Genomic DNA, 17,860 nt, shown 5'->3' with positions numbered 1-17,860 from the left:
AATCTTTACCTGTTTTGTCTCTTATTTTGTCCTCGTAAGTCATGGAGTATTCTTTTTTCTTTCTCTGATTTAGTGATGCTTCCTGCTGAGAACAGCATGCTCATTTGCATCTTCCTTAATAAGCAGTAAATAAATATTAATCAAGGATAATTCACAGGATAGCTAGAACCCAATATGTTGAGTTGTTTGATATCACAAGGCAATCACCTTGATTTAAAATAATTCTGGCCAGGCTCGGTGGCTCACTCGTGTAATTCTGGCACTTTGGGAGGCTGAGGTGGGTGGACCACTTGAGGTCAGGAGTTTGAGACCAGGCTGACAAACATGGAGAAACTTTGTCTCTACTAAAAATAAATTTTAAAAAAGTAGCTGGATGTGATGGTGTGCACTTGTAATCTCAGCTCCTGTGGAGGCTGAGGCAGAATTGCTTGAATCCAGGAGGCGGAGGTTGCAGGAAGTTGAGATTGCACCACTGCACTCCAGCCTGGGCAACATAGCGAGACTCGGTCTCAAAAAGAAAAAAAAACAAAACACCTCCAACTCACTGAAGTCCTGATATCCTAAAAAACCAATGACACAATCAAGGGTCATAAAAAGGTAGGCTTTATTCTGTACCAGTAAGTTAAGAAAATAGTCATAGTGATGTATTGTTGAGTAAGTGCCTATTTCTGTGATTAAAAATCTCATCTTAGGGTGTATTTTAGGTGATTAAAGATGATAGGGTATGCTGAGAAAGCTAATTATAAAGAAGTTCACTCTGCGGTTATCAGGTACCTCATTGCTAGATGAACTGCTAGTTGCTATGTTACTAGAAAGGTCTCCAGGGTACTTCAGAACTGTTCTTCCAGGATATCACAGCCCTTCTGAAGTTTCCTTCTACTCTGCCTTGGGTTTTAATTACTTGACTCAACCATGACCTGTTAGTTTATTATCTCCCTCTGTTACTAGATTATGCTTGGATGTTGAAGGAACTGTAATTATAGAAGCTAATCACTTGATTCTAATTTAATTGGGACCTCGTTGAAGTTGCTTTCCTGTAACAAGAAAGAGTAATCTATAAACTGGTTGTCTTCCCTACTATCCACACAAGTGTGATCTCAATTTCCAAAGCAAGGTGGATCATTTCTGGATAGTTTAAAAAAATTTAAAACAAAGATTTTTTTGGTAGAATTTGCCTACAGGCAGGTCTTTAAATCGGAATATCTGCATTTTAATGACGATTTTTCTGTAGCATACTTTATTATTTTTTGCAATGGAGTCTTACTCTGTTCCCAGGCTGGAGTGCAGTGGCTTGATCTCGGCTCACTGCAACTTCTGCCTTGTGGGTTCAAGTGATTTTTGTGCATCAGTCTCCCTAGTAGCTGAGGTTACAGGTGTGTGCCACCACACCCAGCTAATTTTTTTGTATTTTTAGCAGAGACAGGGTTTCACCGTATTGGTCAGGCTGTCTCGAACTCTGACCTCAAATGATCTGCCTGCCTTGGCTTCCCAAAGTGCTGGGATTACAGGTGTAAGCCACTGCACCAGGCCTGGAGCACCCTTTAAATAAATGTGAATTGCTGAAATAACTTTATAGTTCTACAGTTCTGCTGAGTATATTGAGTACCATTTTGTTGTAAGCATCATTATTTGTCCCCACGGATGCCTAGGACTGTTTTACACACTTTTTTTTCTATCTAGAATTTATTCAGAATCTTGGCACCTGTTAGTTTTTAAATGTTTATTGAATACTGAATGATAAAATAGAATGAATCATACCTACAGTATTTTCTTGGGCCATATTTTGGCTTGTCTGACTTCACAAGGAATTCTTAGTAATATTAAGGGCTAATCACCTAAGTGAGAGAAAATGTCCCTTACAACTTCTCCTTTGCCTCTTCCCAAGACAAGTTTTATGAGATTCATAATCTTACTCATATGTGTACAGTGAAAAGTTTTTCACTGCAAAAATTTTTTCAGTAACCTATTCCTGAATCCTGTTGTTTGGATGATCAGTTGAGTAATATTGAACACACAGCTTCCACTGCCCACACAGTACACCTGAATAAACAGTGACTCTTGTGATGTGTGTTACTGTCTTCTACTGGTGACCTGCTTTCTGTTTTGGGATGTAAACTAACAGAGTGGTTTTGGCAGATGAACATTTAGGAGCTGAATGCCAAAATAATCAAACCAAAAACAATCTGTTACAGAAATAGACAGATACAGATAAAGGTAATCCGATTTGGGAAAACATCATTTTGATTCTCATTTCACAAAGCCCAGGACAACATAGAAATCTGTGTATAGTTTGTGTCTGGGGCCTTTGGGGGTACATTTCTGCCCCTCTGTGATTTGGATGTCAGAAGATTAATCTGTTATAAGCAACATCATTGCAGATTATAGAATCACAAACCTGCCAGAAAATTCCCAACAAACTCATGTTTATCCTTGTTTTTAACTTTTCTCTTAATATTCCCAACATATTTTAGTAACTACCGTATATTTATGGAAGCTGGTAACGTGTTTTAACAGCGACGTGCTTACGTCTACAAAGTAAAATATTGAGCACAGTTAATAAGTTATTTATTGAAAGCATATGAAATTGCCAATATTTGACCAGTTTTGATCTGTACTAATGACAATTTTAAATCAGTCTAATAAATAAAAATACTACATTTAAGGCTATAGAAGGGTCTGTTATCATTCTGTCTAGAACCTTGCTATTTAACGTGTGATTAACTACCAGAAACATCAACATCACTTGGGAGCTTGTTAGAAATGCAAACTCTTGAGTCTAACTTTGGATCTCGTATACTAGAATCTGCATTTTAACAGGCTCCCTAGGTTTACATCTTTACATTAAAGTTTGAAGCAGAATTCTAGAAGAATGGATACAACTACACAGAAAGTTATAGTTAACCATGAGGCAGACGTTAAAAAATACAAATGTAATGGAACAGTAATTTACAGAGATAGTATGGGTTATTACCCAGTATTTCAATAAATTTAAAACCTTACTTGAAGTTATGTATATTTCCAGGTACCTGCCTGAATTTCATGTCACCCCGGCCATTCAGAGAAAGGGAGGTAAGGAAGGATGGAGGAAAAACAAAACCTTCCAAGTCCTTCACTTAGGTCTCTAATGCTCTAGAGACTGAACTTTCAGTGTCTCCAGCCTGCCATCCATCTCTTTTATTCATCATCAGTCCCTCCCCAGCCCTTGTCAGAGTCTGATAACAGCTTCTCTCTCTGTCCCACTGAATCCTCTGGATGGCTAGTGTGTTTTCTTGAAATATACCTGTAGTTTTTTTGCATAACTTTTGTGTTATGAAAGACTTCTCCTCTAGCTTCAATAAGTGGCTTTTTTTTTTTCTACTCTAAGAAGCAGCATGTGAAATAACTTTAGAAGTTAGTCCTGGCTATGTCATGTTGGGGTTGGGCAAATTATTTACATTTCCAAGACTGTAGTCTGCTAAATGTGGATAATATTGCCTTTTCATGGAGATATTGTTAATCAAATGAGATACATGAATGCACCTGGGACACTGGTGTTCAGCGTTAGTTTCCTTTTCTTCTGGGGTTTAAGTGAAGAGAGAAAGAATAGGAAGGTAGGAGGAGAGAGATGGTGATTCCTGTAGTAACAATATACGATTGTCTTGATCACTGATTAGTGTATTTCTTGACACAGTGTCTTTCGCTGAAAAGTGAAAATTCATTCATTTGTTGAATGAATACATGAATTTTCTGAGGACTGTGTGCTTGCTTCATGCACTGACGGGTAGAGGAAAAGTTATGAGTCATTAACTTTTCTGCAGGACAAAATTGCAGGTTGCTTAAATTGCATGCAGAAGATAGAGACAGTGGCTAAAGAGCAGACTAGCCAACATTTGTGGTTGGTGGGGAAAAAAAATAAGTGAAGTGGCAAGGGAGCCAGGTGAAACTGAATAGTGTCCCTGGAAGGTTATGCCAGGTGGCAACTTTAGCTCACTGAACCTCTATTTACTGAATCCCTTGCATTTTATTTCCTCATCTTCCTTTTCAGCCAAAATAGATTTTCTCAAACTAGAGTTCTTGTGGACAGAATTGATGTGTGGTTGATAGAAGGAAAAAGAAAATCTACATTTGGAGTATAAAAATGCAGTGACCCTTGGGAGGCTTCTGAATCCATCTCATGTTGTGTGCTCAGATGGCGTGACTTGCTATCTCTTGTGGCTTACTTAGGAATGAATAATATGTGAATAATCAGCACACTGCTCCAATGAGGTGCTAGTACAATACTGCAGGAACACCAGGCATTTCTTACAGCTTTCATACTCTAAATCACATGATGATAAATGTTGTCTTCTATCCTGCGGTAACTATGAAGCCTGGGGCAGGATGATGATGATAACCTGGCTGGGAGCATTCCTTCCTGTTTCAGTCTTCCAGCAACCGCCAAGTGGGGAAATAATGATGCTTTACACAGATCTGATAAAAATTATGATAGGATTTTGCCTCTTTCATTGTAGATCAAAGGAAGACCTACAATTACTATAGCACATTGTCATTTACAACTGACAAACTATATGCTGAGTTTGGCAGAGAGGCTTCTAACAATTTTACAGAAATGAGCCAGAGACTTGAATTAATGGTAAGCAATTTTTCATCTACTTCTAGTGCATTTGCTGTCACTTTTTACCATATTTTTTAGCATCCTAACTTCTAAAATATCCATTCAACTAACTGATCCCTGTGTATTTGCAAAATGAAAATGTTTTATATACCCAAGGAATATAAAACAAAACAGACGATCCATCACTTAGCAGACTATGCCTCACAGGGATGAACCAAAGAAACTTTAGCTATTCAATCAAGTCTTTCTTACTCACCTTTCCTTAGCTGGTGCTATACTCTTTATCAGCAGAGTCCAGAAATTCTGGAAATGTTAGCGTGGCCTAAAATATATTTGTTGTATCCTAGACTTTCTAAAAAAGAGGCTCTGAGAAAAAGATTGCCAAGATTGAAATTATTTAGGCACATACTTAAATAGTCTGTTAGGTTTTTAAAAGATCTAACCTTTAATCAGCTTTTGGTACATACATCTATAGTAAATCCAAAGATAGGCAACTCTACCCTTAACACATCAATGTTCATCCTGAGGGATCAATCAAATAAGAAACTGGAAAAATTAGCAGCATGGACCAAAAACAAGCACCTGAGTGGTAACTTCTTATCATTATCAGATTAATTAAAGAATAATTTAATTAACTTTTTCTGGTAGTCTGTGAAGTAATTCGTGGTATAATATGATGGAAAGAACACTTAGCAGGGAGCTGGGAGGCACACGTAGCTTCAGTGGTGTCTACTAACTAATAATACATCACGTGGAATTTCACTTTATCATTCTGGACAAGTTCCTTATATGAAAATTAAGCTATTAGATTAGATAATTTCCAAATTGTCTTCCAGTTTCAATAACCTGAATAAGAATGGAAGTGACACCCTGGAAATTGCCCAGTAGACAGAAGCCTGGGGATTTGGCCACCTTGCTGAGACAGAAGTTGAATCCTGTTTACATTTGCACTTGTGAACACCAAATCAGGGAAATATTTGAATAAGCTCTTCTCTCAGGCTAAATATATATGTAAAATGAAGGAAATGAAATGGAACTAAAACAATCAAGAGATATCTCTATTTCCCTTGTTTTTTCATGCCATTCCGTCAAATAAATTTTATTTAAGTAAATAAAATCCAGACAGATTTAAATGTAAAGGAATATACATAGGACTCTTTAATGCCTTTAAAAATAGTAATAGTTTTGAAGTTACTGGACAACAATTAATCCTTAAATAAAAATTCTCCTGTGAATATTGTCATCCTATGCAGAGGACTTGTACTATTCTCCTTTGTCACATAATTGCAGGAATTGCCCTTGGATAAAAATATTCAGGAGTTAATAAAATGTAAGAAAGAATAAAAAGGCTCATTGCTTCTCTTAATCACCAGCATGTAGTAAGTGTTTAGTACATATCCACATACTGAAAACAAGAAACGCTTGAAGTGTTTCCTTACATAAACTCCTAATTAAAATATTAAATTGCCTAGAATTCGTATTTAGAATAACAACAAATGTCTCTGCAAAATAGATTCATTCACTTTAGTAGAGTAAAATTCATAGATGTGTTAGGCTAAGTATCCCAGTTCACCTGGGCTTTTCTAAGAGCATTTGAGTGAGGAACTGGTTGTACACTATGACAGGATACCTGGCAACTTTATCACTAGGTCTGGGAAGTATTTGACACGGTCATGCACTCATTCCTATGATCCAAGTACTATATGCCAGAATTATTTCATTTCCTTTGTCTATGTGCAGTAAAATTCCTTATCTCAGGGTAAAAATGCTCACTCTTAATTTTGAAGAAACACCATGTTCATTTTCTTTGGTCTCTTTCAGAGCATTAGTACAGCAGATGACACTTCTGGCCCCACTGAGGTTCCCTACTCCATCATTCCTAAGACAAAGTTCAGTTGAAATCACTGAGAAAACCACAATAGATTCCTCAGGATTCCTCAAGTTCAGCTCTTGAAGTTGAGGAAACATTGACTGTGAAATGTCAATGTTTTTTGTTATGTTTTGTTTTTTAATTTTCTAAAAAGCTTTAAATTAATTTGTGGAATATCAGAAAGTTGTTCTTGCTGACATATTTTGAATATTTTTCAAACAGGTGAAAAATGCATTTTATAAAACTCCATTAAGGGGAGAATTTGTCAAGTCTCAGGTTATCAAGTTCAGGTATGTAAATCTGAATTGCCGACTTCTGAATTTTAAGTTGAAGCTGTTAATCTGCTGAGCAATAAATATGGTTTGAAGAGCTAAAGATATAATTCAATTTAACAAACAGTTGACACTTGTCCTGTGTAAGTCATGGGTTACAAAGTCCCTTATTCATTCTTTAAATCCCAAAGTAAGCATTTACAAGATGACTGCCAGGAACAGAGGTGTAATTGGTGCCTATGCTATAAAATTGTTTTCTGGGAAACTTGCTAAGTGCAGAGAGGGACCTAACACACATCTTTGGTTTAATGGTAAGTAGTGCCCCATGTAAAACAGTATAGCAGGTTGTTTTTAGCTCTTCTTTCTCTTACTAATGAATTTTATTTACTTTCTTCTATTACACGCCTCTATTTTCTTTACTTTCTTCTATTCCACCCCTCTATTCTGTAGCTTAGAAGATTTTGTCTGTTAAGCCACCATTGAGAAATAGATTTAGAACATAATATTAAGCAAAATCTTATATAAGAATTTTCAATAAGATATTGCCATGATACAAATTATTTGATTTAAAAAAATACAGTAAGAACTATTTCCAGTGACAAAACTAAAAGTTTCCTGCCATTCTATTACTTAGCTGATATCTCTAAGGCATTACTTTGATCACTGTCTTCTAAAAATTCTGTACTCTAGGGTGTTTGAGGTAGTATCCTTTCTTGGGTCTGCAACTACTTCTGTGATCCTTAAATTTCACCTCTCAAGGGGACCTCATTCACTCACATGGCCTCATATGCTATTGAAATGCAAGTTTCTATCTCCAGTCTGAACTATTTTTCTGATTTTTGTAACTGTATACACATCTCCATGTGGAAGTTCCACAGAAAATTTCCTAACTCAGGGAGAATCGAATCACAAAAAAAGAAACCTAGAAGTCACCAAACACTCCTCCCTTTCCTGGGCCCCTTACACTTTATGAAAAACTAAGTTCTACTAATTCTATTTTCCCAGTCCCATTTAATTTGCTTACCTCTTCATTCCAGTAATCTTGCTACTCATTATTACATCTTCTGTTGCTGCAATAGTGAGAAAAGTAAGCGTACTGGAAAGATGAAGCCAATTTTGGAGATGTTAAATTTACATACTAAAGGACCATATGAACCTGAAAAATGAGTGTGACTTGGTAGAAGAAAATGGAACTGAGATAGAAATTTATTCATGATCAACCAAAATGTTGAAAGCATGGGTGTAAATTTATTAGAGAAAAAATAATGAGAGGGACTGAAAAGGACAATAAAGAAAGCTTGAAGAACAATCATATTTAAGGAGGTGGAAGGAATATAGGAACCTAAGAAGTAGGGAAAGAGTAGGAAAATAGAAAAATCATGCAGAGGCACCACTGATGCAAAAGATAAAAATTTAAAAGACAGTGTGGTCTGCATTGACAAATATTCCTTACTGAGTAATATAAATACTGAAAAAATCCACTGGCTATGTCAACTAGGATACTTGGATTTTTATTTATTTTTCTGTCTTGAAAACAGTGCTACAATTAACATGTTTATAGGTATGTCATTGCACAAATGCATTAGTGCATTTGAATATTTAATTTCTTGTGGAAATGCTGTTAGAGAAGACAGATTCAAACTTCTCATAGTTAAAATACTGCCCTCCAAAAATAAGATTCGAATTTATATTCCCACTTCCAGTTTATGAGAATAGTGGTTGATGCATTATGTAGTGAAGGGTGAGATTCATTCGGAACTGACTATGAAAAGGAGTGGGCGAAGTAGCCGGCAGGATGATTTCAAGGTTGTAATTCATACAAATAGCATTAATATTAATTAATACTCTGTGTTGAAAATACAGTCACATGAAGTCAGTACAATTTGGTGAAGCATCCTAATATCTTTAGGATTAGGAATTGTTTAGGATAGCCTGAAGATTGTTTAGAGGAGGTAAGCAGACTTGAGTCACAAGAATAAAATCTGAAAGCCAAAACCACAATTGGTTTTATATTAAAGGCACATTATATTTGATAATTTTGAATGGTTGACAAGGTGTCTTTTTATAGTCTATAGACTATTAGTAGTCTAGTAGCTATTAATATAAAGACTATTAACAGTACTAGACTGTACTTAACTAGACGTTTTGATGGTAAAGGAGACCATGAACAGATTAGCTCACTGTAAGAGAGGCTGAATTTATGGTTCTTCACATAGTAAACAGTAGCGATATAGAAGGAAACATTTATGGATTTATTTTATGTGTACATTTTATATAAGTGACAAAGAAAAAAGCAGATTGTGATATTACCCTTCTTTTCTTTTTTCTTTTTTTATGTTTTCTTCCCTCCCTCCCTCCCTCCCTCCCTTTCTCCCTCCCTCCCTCCCTCCCTCCCTCCCTCCCTCCCTTCTTTCCTTCCTTCCTTCCTTCCTTCCTTCCTTCCTTCCTTCCTTCCTTCCTTCCTTCCTTCCTTCCTTCCTTCCTTCCTTCCTTTTCTCTTTTCTTTCTTTCCTCCCTCCCTTCTTTCCTCACTTTCTTCCTCCCTCCCTTCCTGCTTGCCTTTTTTCTTCCTCTCTTTTCTGTTTTTCTTTCTCTCTTTTTTGGCCCACAGTCAACAGAAACATGGAGTGTTGGCTCACATGCTGTTGATTTGTAGATTTCGCTCTACTGAGGATCCTGAAACCGTAAATAAAATTGTTCAACGTGTTTTACATGAAAACCTGCAAGATGCTACAGGACCCCCTAAAGTAGATCCTGCATCAGTTAAAATTAAAAGTAAGTTAATTTATCTTATTTATTCATTTTTCATAGAACAGTTTCAAGTTAGGTTTGATCTTGGCACTCATTAAAACTTTTATTTTTGCTGTCCTTTATTTCTGGGGTCTTGCCACCAACAATATATTTCTTTGGAACTAAATTGGTCCTAATAAAGTGTTTTAATTTCTAAAACTACCCTAAACTTAGGCCTCCCATGAAAGCTTTTTTTTAACTCCTGAGGAGTTTTCTTTATATTATACTTTATACTTGGGCTATAGAATCCAATTATTAATGAAGAAAGTGGCTTTGTATTTTCCTCTTCTTGTTGTTTTCATTTTGTGTTCTGAGTGTATGGTATATGGAAAGGTTCATGCCATTTACACATTTGTTTACAAATGTCATTAATATACCTTGCTATATTTTCTTCCCTTAAATTTTTCACCAGTGAAACATTTATAATAAACTTATTTGGTATATTTACAACTACAAATGAAAAATTTAGGTAGATTTTTGTTGTTCTTGTTGTTATTGTTTGTAGAGCCACATAGGACAAAACAAGTGATGTTAGGACCTCACAATTAGAAAATGAGAAATATGAGATCCTCAGTGGAAATTAAGGTCTGGCTAAGAACTGGGTCATATGTTCTAGGACAGTGCAGGTCTATAGACGTACTATGTGGGCACAAGTATAATCTTACATTTTCTAGAAGTTACATTAAAAACAAAAATAAGCATGTAAAATTAATTTCAATAATTTGTATATTCAATCCAGTATGTCCAAAGTATTATCATTTAAACAAATAGTCAATGTAGAAATTATTTATCAAATATTTTACGTTTTTGTAGTAAGACTCTGAAATATAGTGTAAATTTTATAATGATAGTACATTTCCGTTTAGACTAGCCACACTGCAAGGGCTCACTGCTGCATGTGGCTAGAGGATGCAGTAATGGATACAGCAGCACTGGAAATTAGAGAATGGGGACAAGCAGAGAGAATGAATACAAAGTGCTAATACAAAATCTGACAGATCTAAGTAGTTGCCTAAAGTGGGCTAACCAACCTACTTGCTTAGGAAGGAGGCTTCAGTAGTTAGGGACAGATACATAATTTATGCACCCTAGCATAAAATGAAAATGCTAGACCATTTTTCAAAAAGCAAGAAAAAAGTACCATTAAAAGTACAAAAATCTAAAACTTTTCTTACTTTCCTGATCTCTCTCTTGACTTTTCATGACGTTTTCTTTCTTTTTTTTTTGAGAGAGAGTCTTGCTCTGTCACCCAGGTTGGAGTGCAGTGGCACAATCTTGGCTACCACTGCAACCTCTACCTCCTGGGTTCAAATGATTCTCCTGCCTCAGCCTCTTGAGTAGCTGGAACTACAGGCCCATGCCACCATGCTCAGCTATTTTTTGTATTTTAAATAGAGATGGAATTTTATCCTATTGGTCAGGCTGGTCTTGAACTCCTGACCTTGTGATCTACCTGCCTCGGTCTCCCAACGTGCTGGGATCACAGGCCTGAGCCTCCGCTCCCGGCCTCATGGTGTTTTCATTTGCTGATTATTGTCATTCTAAGAGAAAAAAATTAAATTTGTAGATTACTGAGTTTAACTGTTTATATCACTCAGTGTTTATTTAAATGCATTATAATTACATTTAACTTGTATTTCAAATCATGGAAATTATGCAACTATATTTCAAGCTTATACATACATGTTTTTCATTTTTGTCAGATCAATGGAAATAGTACAAAAGGCTAAGACCTCTTTTTATTTTCCTAGTTGACATGAGCAAATTCTACCAAAACTCTCTACCTTCAGCTTATTGAGGTGTGAGGAAGGACTAGAAGGAAAACGATATCTGGGTTTCCCTATATTTCTCTTTCTGTGCTATTACTTTCAGCAAAAGCTGTTGGCTAATACACAGAAGTAACAGAAGCAAGAAAGGATATGACAGGATCTTTTGTTCATTTGTGTTTATTAGAATGCCATTGCCTTTTCTCTGGGTTCTAAGCAAGTTTTGGTTCAAACAGAAAACATGCTATCCAGGAGATGTTAGTGCACCTCTGCTTACTTAGTGGAAGGGATAGCACACTTACGTTGTACTTGCTTTGAGTCTTGCTGAACCTCTGTTCATTGTGGGTCCACTAGAATTCTAATTTCACAGGGAATTGTGAATGATATATGCAAATGGCGTGGGAAGAAACCATGGACACACTTATTGTACATATCTTCTCTGCTTGCACTTTAACTTACTATCCTATTAAATGTAATTTTCAAAGCACAAGTTACAAGATAAAATCACTAAGAATGTTAAGTGAGCAACAGCAGAACATTGTACCAAGCACAAGGCCATTGTGAATGTGCCACGCAGTGCAGATGTATAAGTCACTCATGAAGCAACCTTGTCAGTAGTATCAATACACAAAGCTTGAAATTCTCCTAGGAAGAGCTTGAGATAGAGAACAGGCTATTTGAAACAAGAGATCAAGGTGGTCCTTTTAATATTAACCAACAATAAGTTGTAAATTCTTCCTTATTTTTGCCATTTTCCCCACAAGTAGCCAGAATAAATGAAGTCAGAAAGAAGGCTTTCTAGAATATAGATTTCCACTTCATTAATACTATTAAATACTAAAGAAAAATTAACATTAATATTTTTGCTTTTAGAGTGTCCATCCTTCTACATACAGAGAATAGTTTTGGTCATTAGATCTCTGCTGAGTCAGGAAGTTTGAGTTTAGAGTTTTATATACCTATTGGCTAGGTTAGTGTTTGCACAGGTTTTGAGAGTGACTAGTGAGAAGTCAACAAACTAAGGGGTCATTGGCTGGAGCTGAATGACAATTTGAGGGCAGACTGTCTTTCCGAAATCTTAGCAGAAAGAAGACTTCAAAAGGGTAATGCTGTTTTTAACTGTGAGTGAGTACAAATTTATGGAGCTGTTACTCAGGTAAATGGGACTATGCTTAGAAGCTTAATAATGTAATCTGAAATAGTGATTAATAAAAGTATTATTGGCCGGGCGTGGTGGCTCAAGCCTGTAATCCCAGCACTTTGGGGAGGCCGAGACCGGTGGATCACAAGGTCGAGAGATCGAGACCATCCTGGTCAACATGGTGAAACCCTGTCTTTACTAAAAATACAAAAAATTAGCTGGGCAAGGTGGCGGGTGCCTGTAATCCCAGCTACTCGGAAGGCTGAGACAGGAGAATTGCCTGAACCCAGGAGGCGGAGGTTGCGGTGAGCCGAGATCACGCCACGGCACTCCAGCCTGGGTAACGAGCGAAACTCCATCTCAAAAAAAAAAATAAATAAATAAAAAATAAAAGTATTATTACATTTGGGGAATCAATACTATGGTTTAGAGCAGTATTTCCCATGGAGGGGTTGTGGACTACCTGTGTCTTATTTACTGATATAAAATCTGTATTATTCTTTTTTTTAATTGCATTTTAGGTTTTGGGGTACATGTGAAGAACATGCAAGATAGTTGCATACGTACACACGTGGCAGTGTGATTTGCTGCCTTCCTCCCCTTCACCTATATCTGGCATTTCTTCCCATGCTATCTCTCCTCAACTCCCCACCCCCCACTGTCCCTCTCCTATTCCCCTCAACAGACCCCATTGTGTAGTGCTCCCCTCCCTGTGTCCATGTGTTCTCATTGTTCAACACCCACCTGTCCGACCTACCCTCTGCGGGAGGACTGGGCTCATTGGGAAAGAAACCGGACCGCAGGCTAGAGGAAATTCCTTAAGTTCAGGCTTTATTGAGAGGAAAGAGCCTCCGGGCGGACCAGCCGGGAGGAAGAGGAGAATGGCCGCGCCGCTCAGAGGGGCAGGGTTGTTTTATAGGGGGCTGAAGGGCTGGGGGTTGGGGAAGCCAAAAGCCGAGGTGGTGGGCAACTGTTGGTCAGTTTGAACTGCTGGGCGGGAAGCTGGGCGGCGGGAGGGCTAGGGCCGGTATGTAAAGTGAGAGATAAGGGAGCCTCTTTGTGGGGGAGGGAAAGAGAGAGAGATTTTGCGGTAGGGGCAGAGTTTTCCAAACATTCCCGACTCCTTAAAGAAAAGAAAAAGAGGGGGTCAGGGGCGTCGGTTGTCTCTCTAGCTACTTCCTGCTGACAAGGGTCGATGGGGGTTCTGAAGAGGTCTCTTTTCTTAACGAGCCTGGATGTTCGGGGAGAGGTCTGTTTCTTGCACTCGTTCAGGGTAGGGTTGGAGCAGCATCTGGTGGATGGTGACTCGAGTCAGTTCTTGAAAGCGCCGCTATAGGAACTGTAGAAAGCAAGGAGCAATAAGTAAGATTAGGCAAACAGCTACTAGGGGCCCAAGCAATGGGGACAAGAGGGTATACATAGAGGAAGACCACCACGCCGTGGCTTCAGCCGAGAACTTCTGACTCTGCAGGTTAGTTTTGAGTTTCTGGAGGCTCTCGATTCGGGTTTCTACTAGGCCGGATTCATTGATGTAGTAACAGCACTCTTCCTGTAGGAAGATACAGGTCCCTCCTCGTTCAGCAGTGAGCAGGTCCAGGGCTCTTCGGTTCTGCAAGGCAACTTGGGCAACTGAGGTGATCTGTCATTGGAGTGATGCTAAAGACTCAGTAGAGTCATCAATAGCCGCTTGGAGTTGTGAGGTCAGTCGGGCTATGGCCAGGTGAGAGTGGACTAGTGCCCCTCCTCCTAATCCTGCTGCAAGTGCTGAACCAGCAAGGGAGACTCCAACGGCAATGGGTAGGAAGGCAGCTCATCGGGTGCAGCGATGGGGAGTTTGCAGCATCTGGAATTCGGCTGGGGAATATATAGTGAGTCGAGGGACTAGGGTTACCGGGAGGACTTTCTGTGTATTTTCAGATGGCTGGGTGGGTTGGGGAAGAGAAGCGTTGGCGTGTTCTCGGAGAAGGCTGCGAAGGAGAGTAAAGTAGGGGAGGTAGCTGTCTAGAGGAGTAGTCTCTGGCGGTGGGGGAGTTGAAAGTAGGAAGGGGCAACCATACAGCAGCTCAAATGGGCTAAGCTGTGATGGGCCCCGGGGGCCTGCTCTTACCCTGGTGAGGGTGATAGGAATTAAGGTTACCCAGGATTGGCGGAGCTCAAGCATGAGCTTAGTCAGATGCTCCTTTATTAGGCCATTGACCCGTTCCACCTTACCAGAGGACTGAGGATGGTAGGCAGCATGTAGCTTCTACTGAATTCCTAGAGAAGTAGAAACGGCATTAGTGACTTTGGAGATAAAGGCTGGGCCGTTGTCTGACTGTATGGTAGCTGGGAGTCCAAAGCGTGGGATGATGTCTTGAATGAGATGAGTGGCTACTGTCCCGGCAGACTCAGAGGCTGTGGGGTAAGCTTCAATCCAGCCTGAAAAAGTGTCAACAATGGTTAGCAGATACTGGTACTGTTTGTGCTTTGGCATATAGGTGAAATCAATTTGCCAGTCTTGGCCAGGTAGGAACCCGCGTAGCTGATGAAGCTGGCGCCGGGGATGACAGGAACCCTGGGAATTAGTTTTTGCGCAGACAGTACATGAGGACTGGACTTCCTGTATGGTATTGAGGAGGCGGTGGGGGTGAAAAAGTGGGTGGAGGAACTGGTATAAGGCTTTAGGCCCAATGTGGAGTGAATTATGGATGTCTTGGATTATCTGGTACCTTTGCTTTTCAGGGAGGATGAGGAGGTTATGCTTGAAGGCCCAGTCATCCTTGAACTGTACCCCGGGGGTAGACTGGAGGGTCTGGAGTTCTGAGGCAGAGTATTGAGGGCTAGGAGAAAAAGGCTGTGTGGGCTGGCGGTGGGGAAGGTTATGACGGCCTTCAGCTTTGAAAGGATGTCTCACCCCAGAAGGGGAACTGGGCAGGTGGGGATTACTAAAAAGGAGTGGGTGAATGGAGTGGAGTTATATGAGCACATGAGTGGTGGGGTTTGGTAGGGGATACTCGGGGTCCCATCGATTCCCATGACTAAGACCTGGGAAGGGGTGAGATGGCCAGAATAAGAAGGAAGTGCGGAGTAGGTAGCCCCCATGTCTTGTGACCCTAGGCTCGGCGAGGGTAACTGGAGTCGGAAAGCCAGGGCCCCGCTAGTCATCTAGCAGCCCTAGTAGACTGGGGAACGGAGCTCCCTCGGAGGTCGGCTCCTGGCAAGCAGGCTCCTCCATACTGAGGGTGACTGCCGGCTGTGTAACACCAGTGTGTCTGTTTTGAGGAACCGGCACCCTGGGGAAGCTGGGGCAGTCTGACTTCCAGTGTCCCGGGAGCCGACAGATAGGGCAAGGCTTAGTTGGTGGCCGTGGTTGTGGACAGGCTCGGGACCAGTGTCCTTCCTTTCCACATTTGAAACATGCCCCTGGAGGGGCATGGGTTTCGGCCTTGGGCTTCTGGTTCCCTGCCGGCCTTAGAGCCGCCACTAGGGCTTGGGTCTGGAGGGCAGCCTTCTGCTTCATGCGAGTTTGGCGGGCAGCCTCAGCCGCATCTTCCCTGGCATTGAATACTTTAAAGGCCATTTTTACCAGGTTTTGGATGGGAGTCTCTGGCCCCTCTTCTGCTTTCTTTAGTTTCTTTCTTATGTCGGGTACTGATTGGGAGATAAAATGGGAGGCTAATACAGTGGCCCCGTTTTGGGAGGCTGGGTCTAGTCGAGTATACCAGACTAGGGCTTCTTATGCTTGAGTGAGGTATTGGAATTCTTTAATATATGTGGACGGGTTGGCTGAGAAGGATCCTAAACGTGTCTCAATTTGGGACAGGTCTTGGAGTGAGAAAGGAACATGGACCCTGATTAAACCTTCTGCGCCTGCCACTTCTCGGAGTGGGGCCAGGATAGCTGGCTGGTGGGAGTGGGTGTGGGCCGCCACCGGAGAGGCAAGAGGAAGTGCGGCCTCTGAGGGAGGGGGCTCGGAGGGAGTAGAGGGAGAGCGAGGCATGGCCTCTGAGGTAGGAGGTGCAGAGGGAGTGGGGGAAGGGCGTGCCGTTGATGGCGACTGGTTGCTGAGATTGGCAGGAGAGGACAGATGTTCAGGCAGATCCTCCGGTGAGGAGTGGGGAGGGGGAGAGGTAGTGGAGGAAGATTTACGGGAGGTTCGAGATAAGAGGATTTGGTAGGTGGAGCAGGAAGAACATAGGTCGGGGTGGGTACGGAGGTCCCAAAAAGCCTGGACGTAAGGAATTTCATTGTCCTTGCCCATGCGGCGACAAAAATCGTCGAGATCTCGGAGGGTGTTGAAATCAAAAGTGCCAGTCGGGGGCCAATGTGACTGGTTACTGAGTTTGTATTGGGGCCAAGCCACGTGGGACAGGAAAATAAGCTTTTTCTTTCTGAGGGTTTGGGAATATCCCAATTTGGTAAAATTTCGCAGCAAGCACCCGAGGGGGGTGCTCAGAGGTATTTTGGACTCCGAATTTCCCATGGCAGGCGCAGCTACAGACTCTCCGGCGCGGATGGGCAGATGCAACGAAAAGGCGTCCCCGTTCGTTGCAAATTCCCCGGAGTACAATTAAGTACGGAAAGGGAAGCGGTCAGAGGGGCGTCCCCCGTCTGGCGGCTGTCCCTCGGAAGGCTCCTGGAGCAGGAATGGAAGACTACCTTGGCTCGGCCGAGACTAGGCAAGGAGTCCGTGCGGAACGCCGGAGAGGGAGCAACTGCACCATGCCGTAGGAAGAGGAGACGGGAAGCGGGGGAAGGCAAAGCAAGAAAAACTTGGCTTACCTTAATCGGAACGTGGAGGTGGCAGGGCCAGTGTTGGGTAGGTCGGGGAGGGGGGCCGTGGCCGGGCCAACGGCCTCAGCTCCCGTCCCGGGTTTCCGGCACCATTTGTCCGACCTACCCTCTGCGGGAGGACTGGGCTCATTGGGAAAGAAACCGGACCGCAGGCTAGAGGAAATTCCTTAAGTTCAGGCTTTATTGAGAGGAAAGAGCCTCCGGGCGGACCAGCCGGGAGGAAGAGGAGAATGGCCGCGCCGCTCAGAGGGGCAGGGTTGTTTTATAGGGGGCTAAAGGGCTGGGGGGTGGGGAAGCCAAAAGCCGAGGTGGTGGGCAACTGTTGGTCAGTTTGAACTGCTGGGCGGGAAGCTGGGCGGCGGGAGGGCTAGGGCCGGTATGTAAAGTGAGAGATAAGGGAGCCTCTTTGTGGGGGAGGGAAAGAGAGAGAGATTTTGCGGTAGGGGCAGAGTTTTCCAAACACCACCTATGAGTGAGAACACGCAGTATTTCATTTTCTGTTCTTGTGTCAGTTTGCTGAGAATGATGTTCTTCAGGTTCATCCATGTCCCTGCAAAGGACACAAACTCATCGTTTTTGATGGCTGCATAGCATTCCATGGTGTATATGTGCCACATTTTCCCAGTCCAGTCTATCTTCGATGGGCATTTGGGT

The 17,860-nt window shown here is 41.4% G+C and overlaps 1 protein-coding gene and 1 long non-coding RNA gene across 3 annotated transcripts in view; one reads left to right on the top strand and one right to left on the bottom strand.

Annotated features, from left to right (window-relative positions):
• Positions 1-17,860, top strand: part of LOC100387215 (transmembrane serine protease 11E) — a 64,801-nt gene that overhangs the window by 15,767 nt on the left and 31,174 nt on the right. The window contains exons 3-5 of the mRNA XM_008993241.5: positions 4,491-4,612; positions 6,687-6,754; positions 9,348-9,511. Of these exons, the coding sequence (XP_008991489.1) occupies positions 4,491-4,612; positions 6,687-6,754; positions 9,348-9,511 (354 nt within the window). The remainder of the gene's footprint in view (positions 1-4,490; positions 4,613-6,686; positions 6,755-9,347; positions 9,512-17,860) is intronic.
• Positions 13,248-17,444, bottom strand: LOC144581954 (uncharacterized). Of its 2 annotated transcripts, none has more exons than XR_013533452.1 (2): positions 17,195-17,444; positions 13,248-14,851 (listed from the first exon to the last, which is right to left on the bottom strand). It is a non-coding gene; the product is annotated as an uncharacterized LOC144581954 (long non-coding RNA). The 2 variants fall into 2 exon arrangements; XR_013533453.1 differs by having other exon boundaries at positions 13,248-14,287.

Source organism: Callithrix jacchus, chromosome 3, assembly GCF_049354715.1.
Source record: "Callithrix jacchus isolate 240 chromosome 3, calJac240_pri, whole genome shotgun sequence".
Lineage (NCBI taxonomy): Eukaryota > Metazoa > Chordata > Mammalia > Primates > Cebidae > Callithrix > Callithrix jacchus.
The sequence above is the reverse complement of the archived record's forward strand: the minus strand, read 5'-3'. Positions and strand labels throughout refer to the sequence as shown.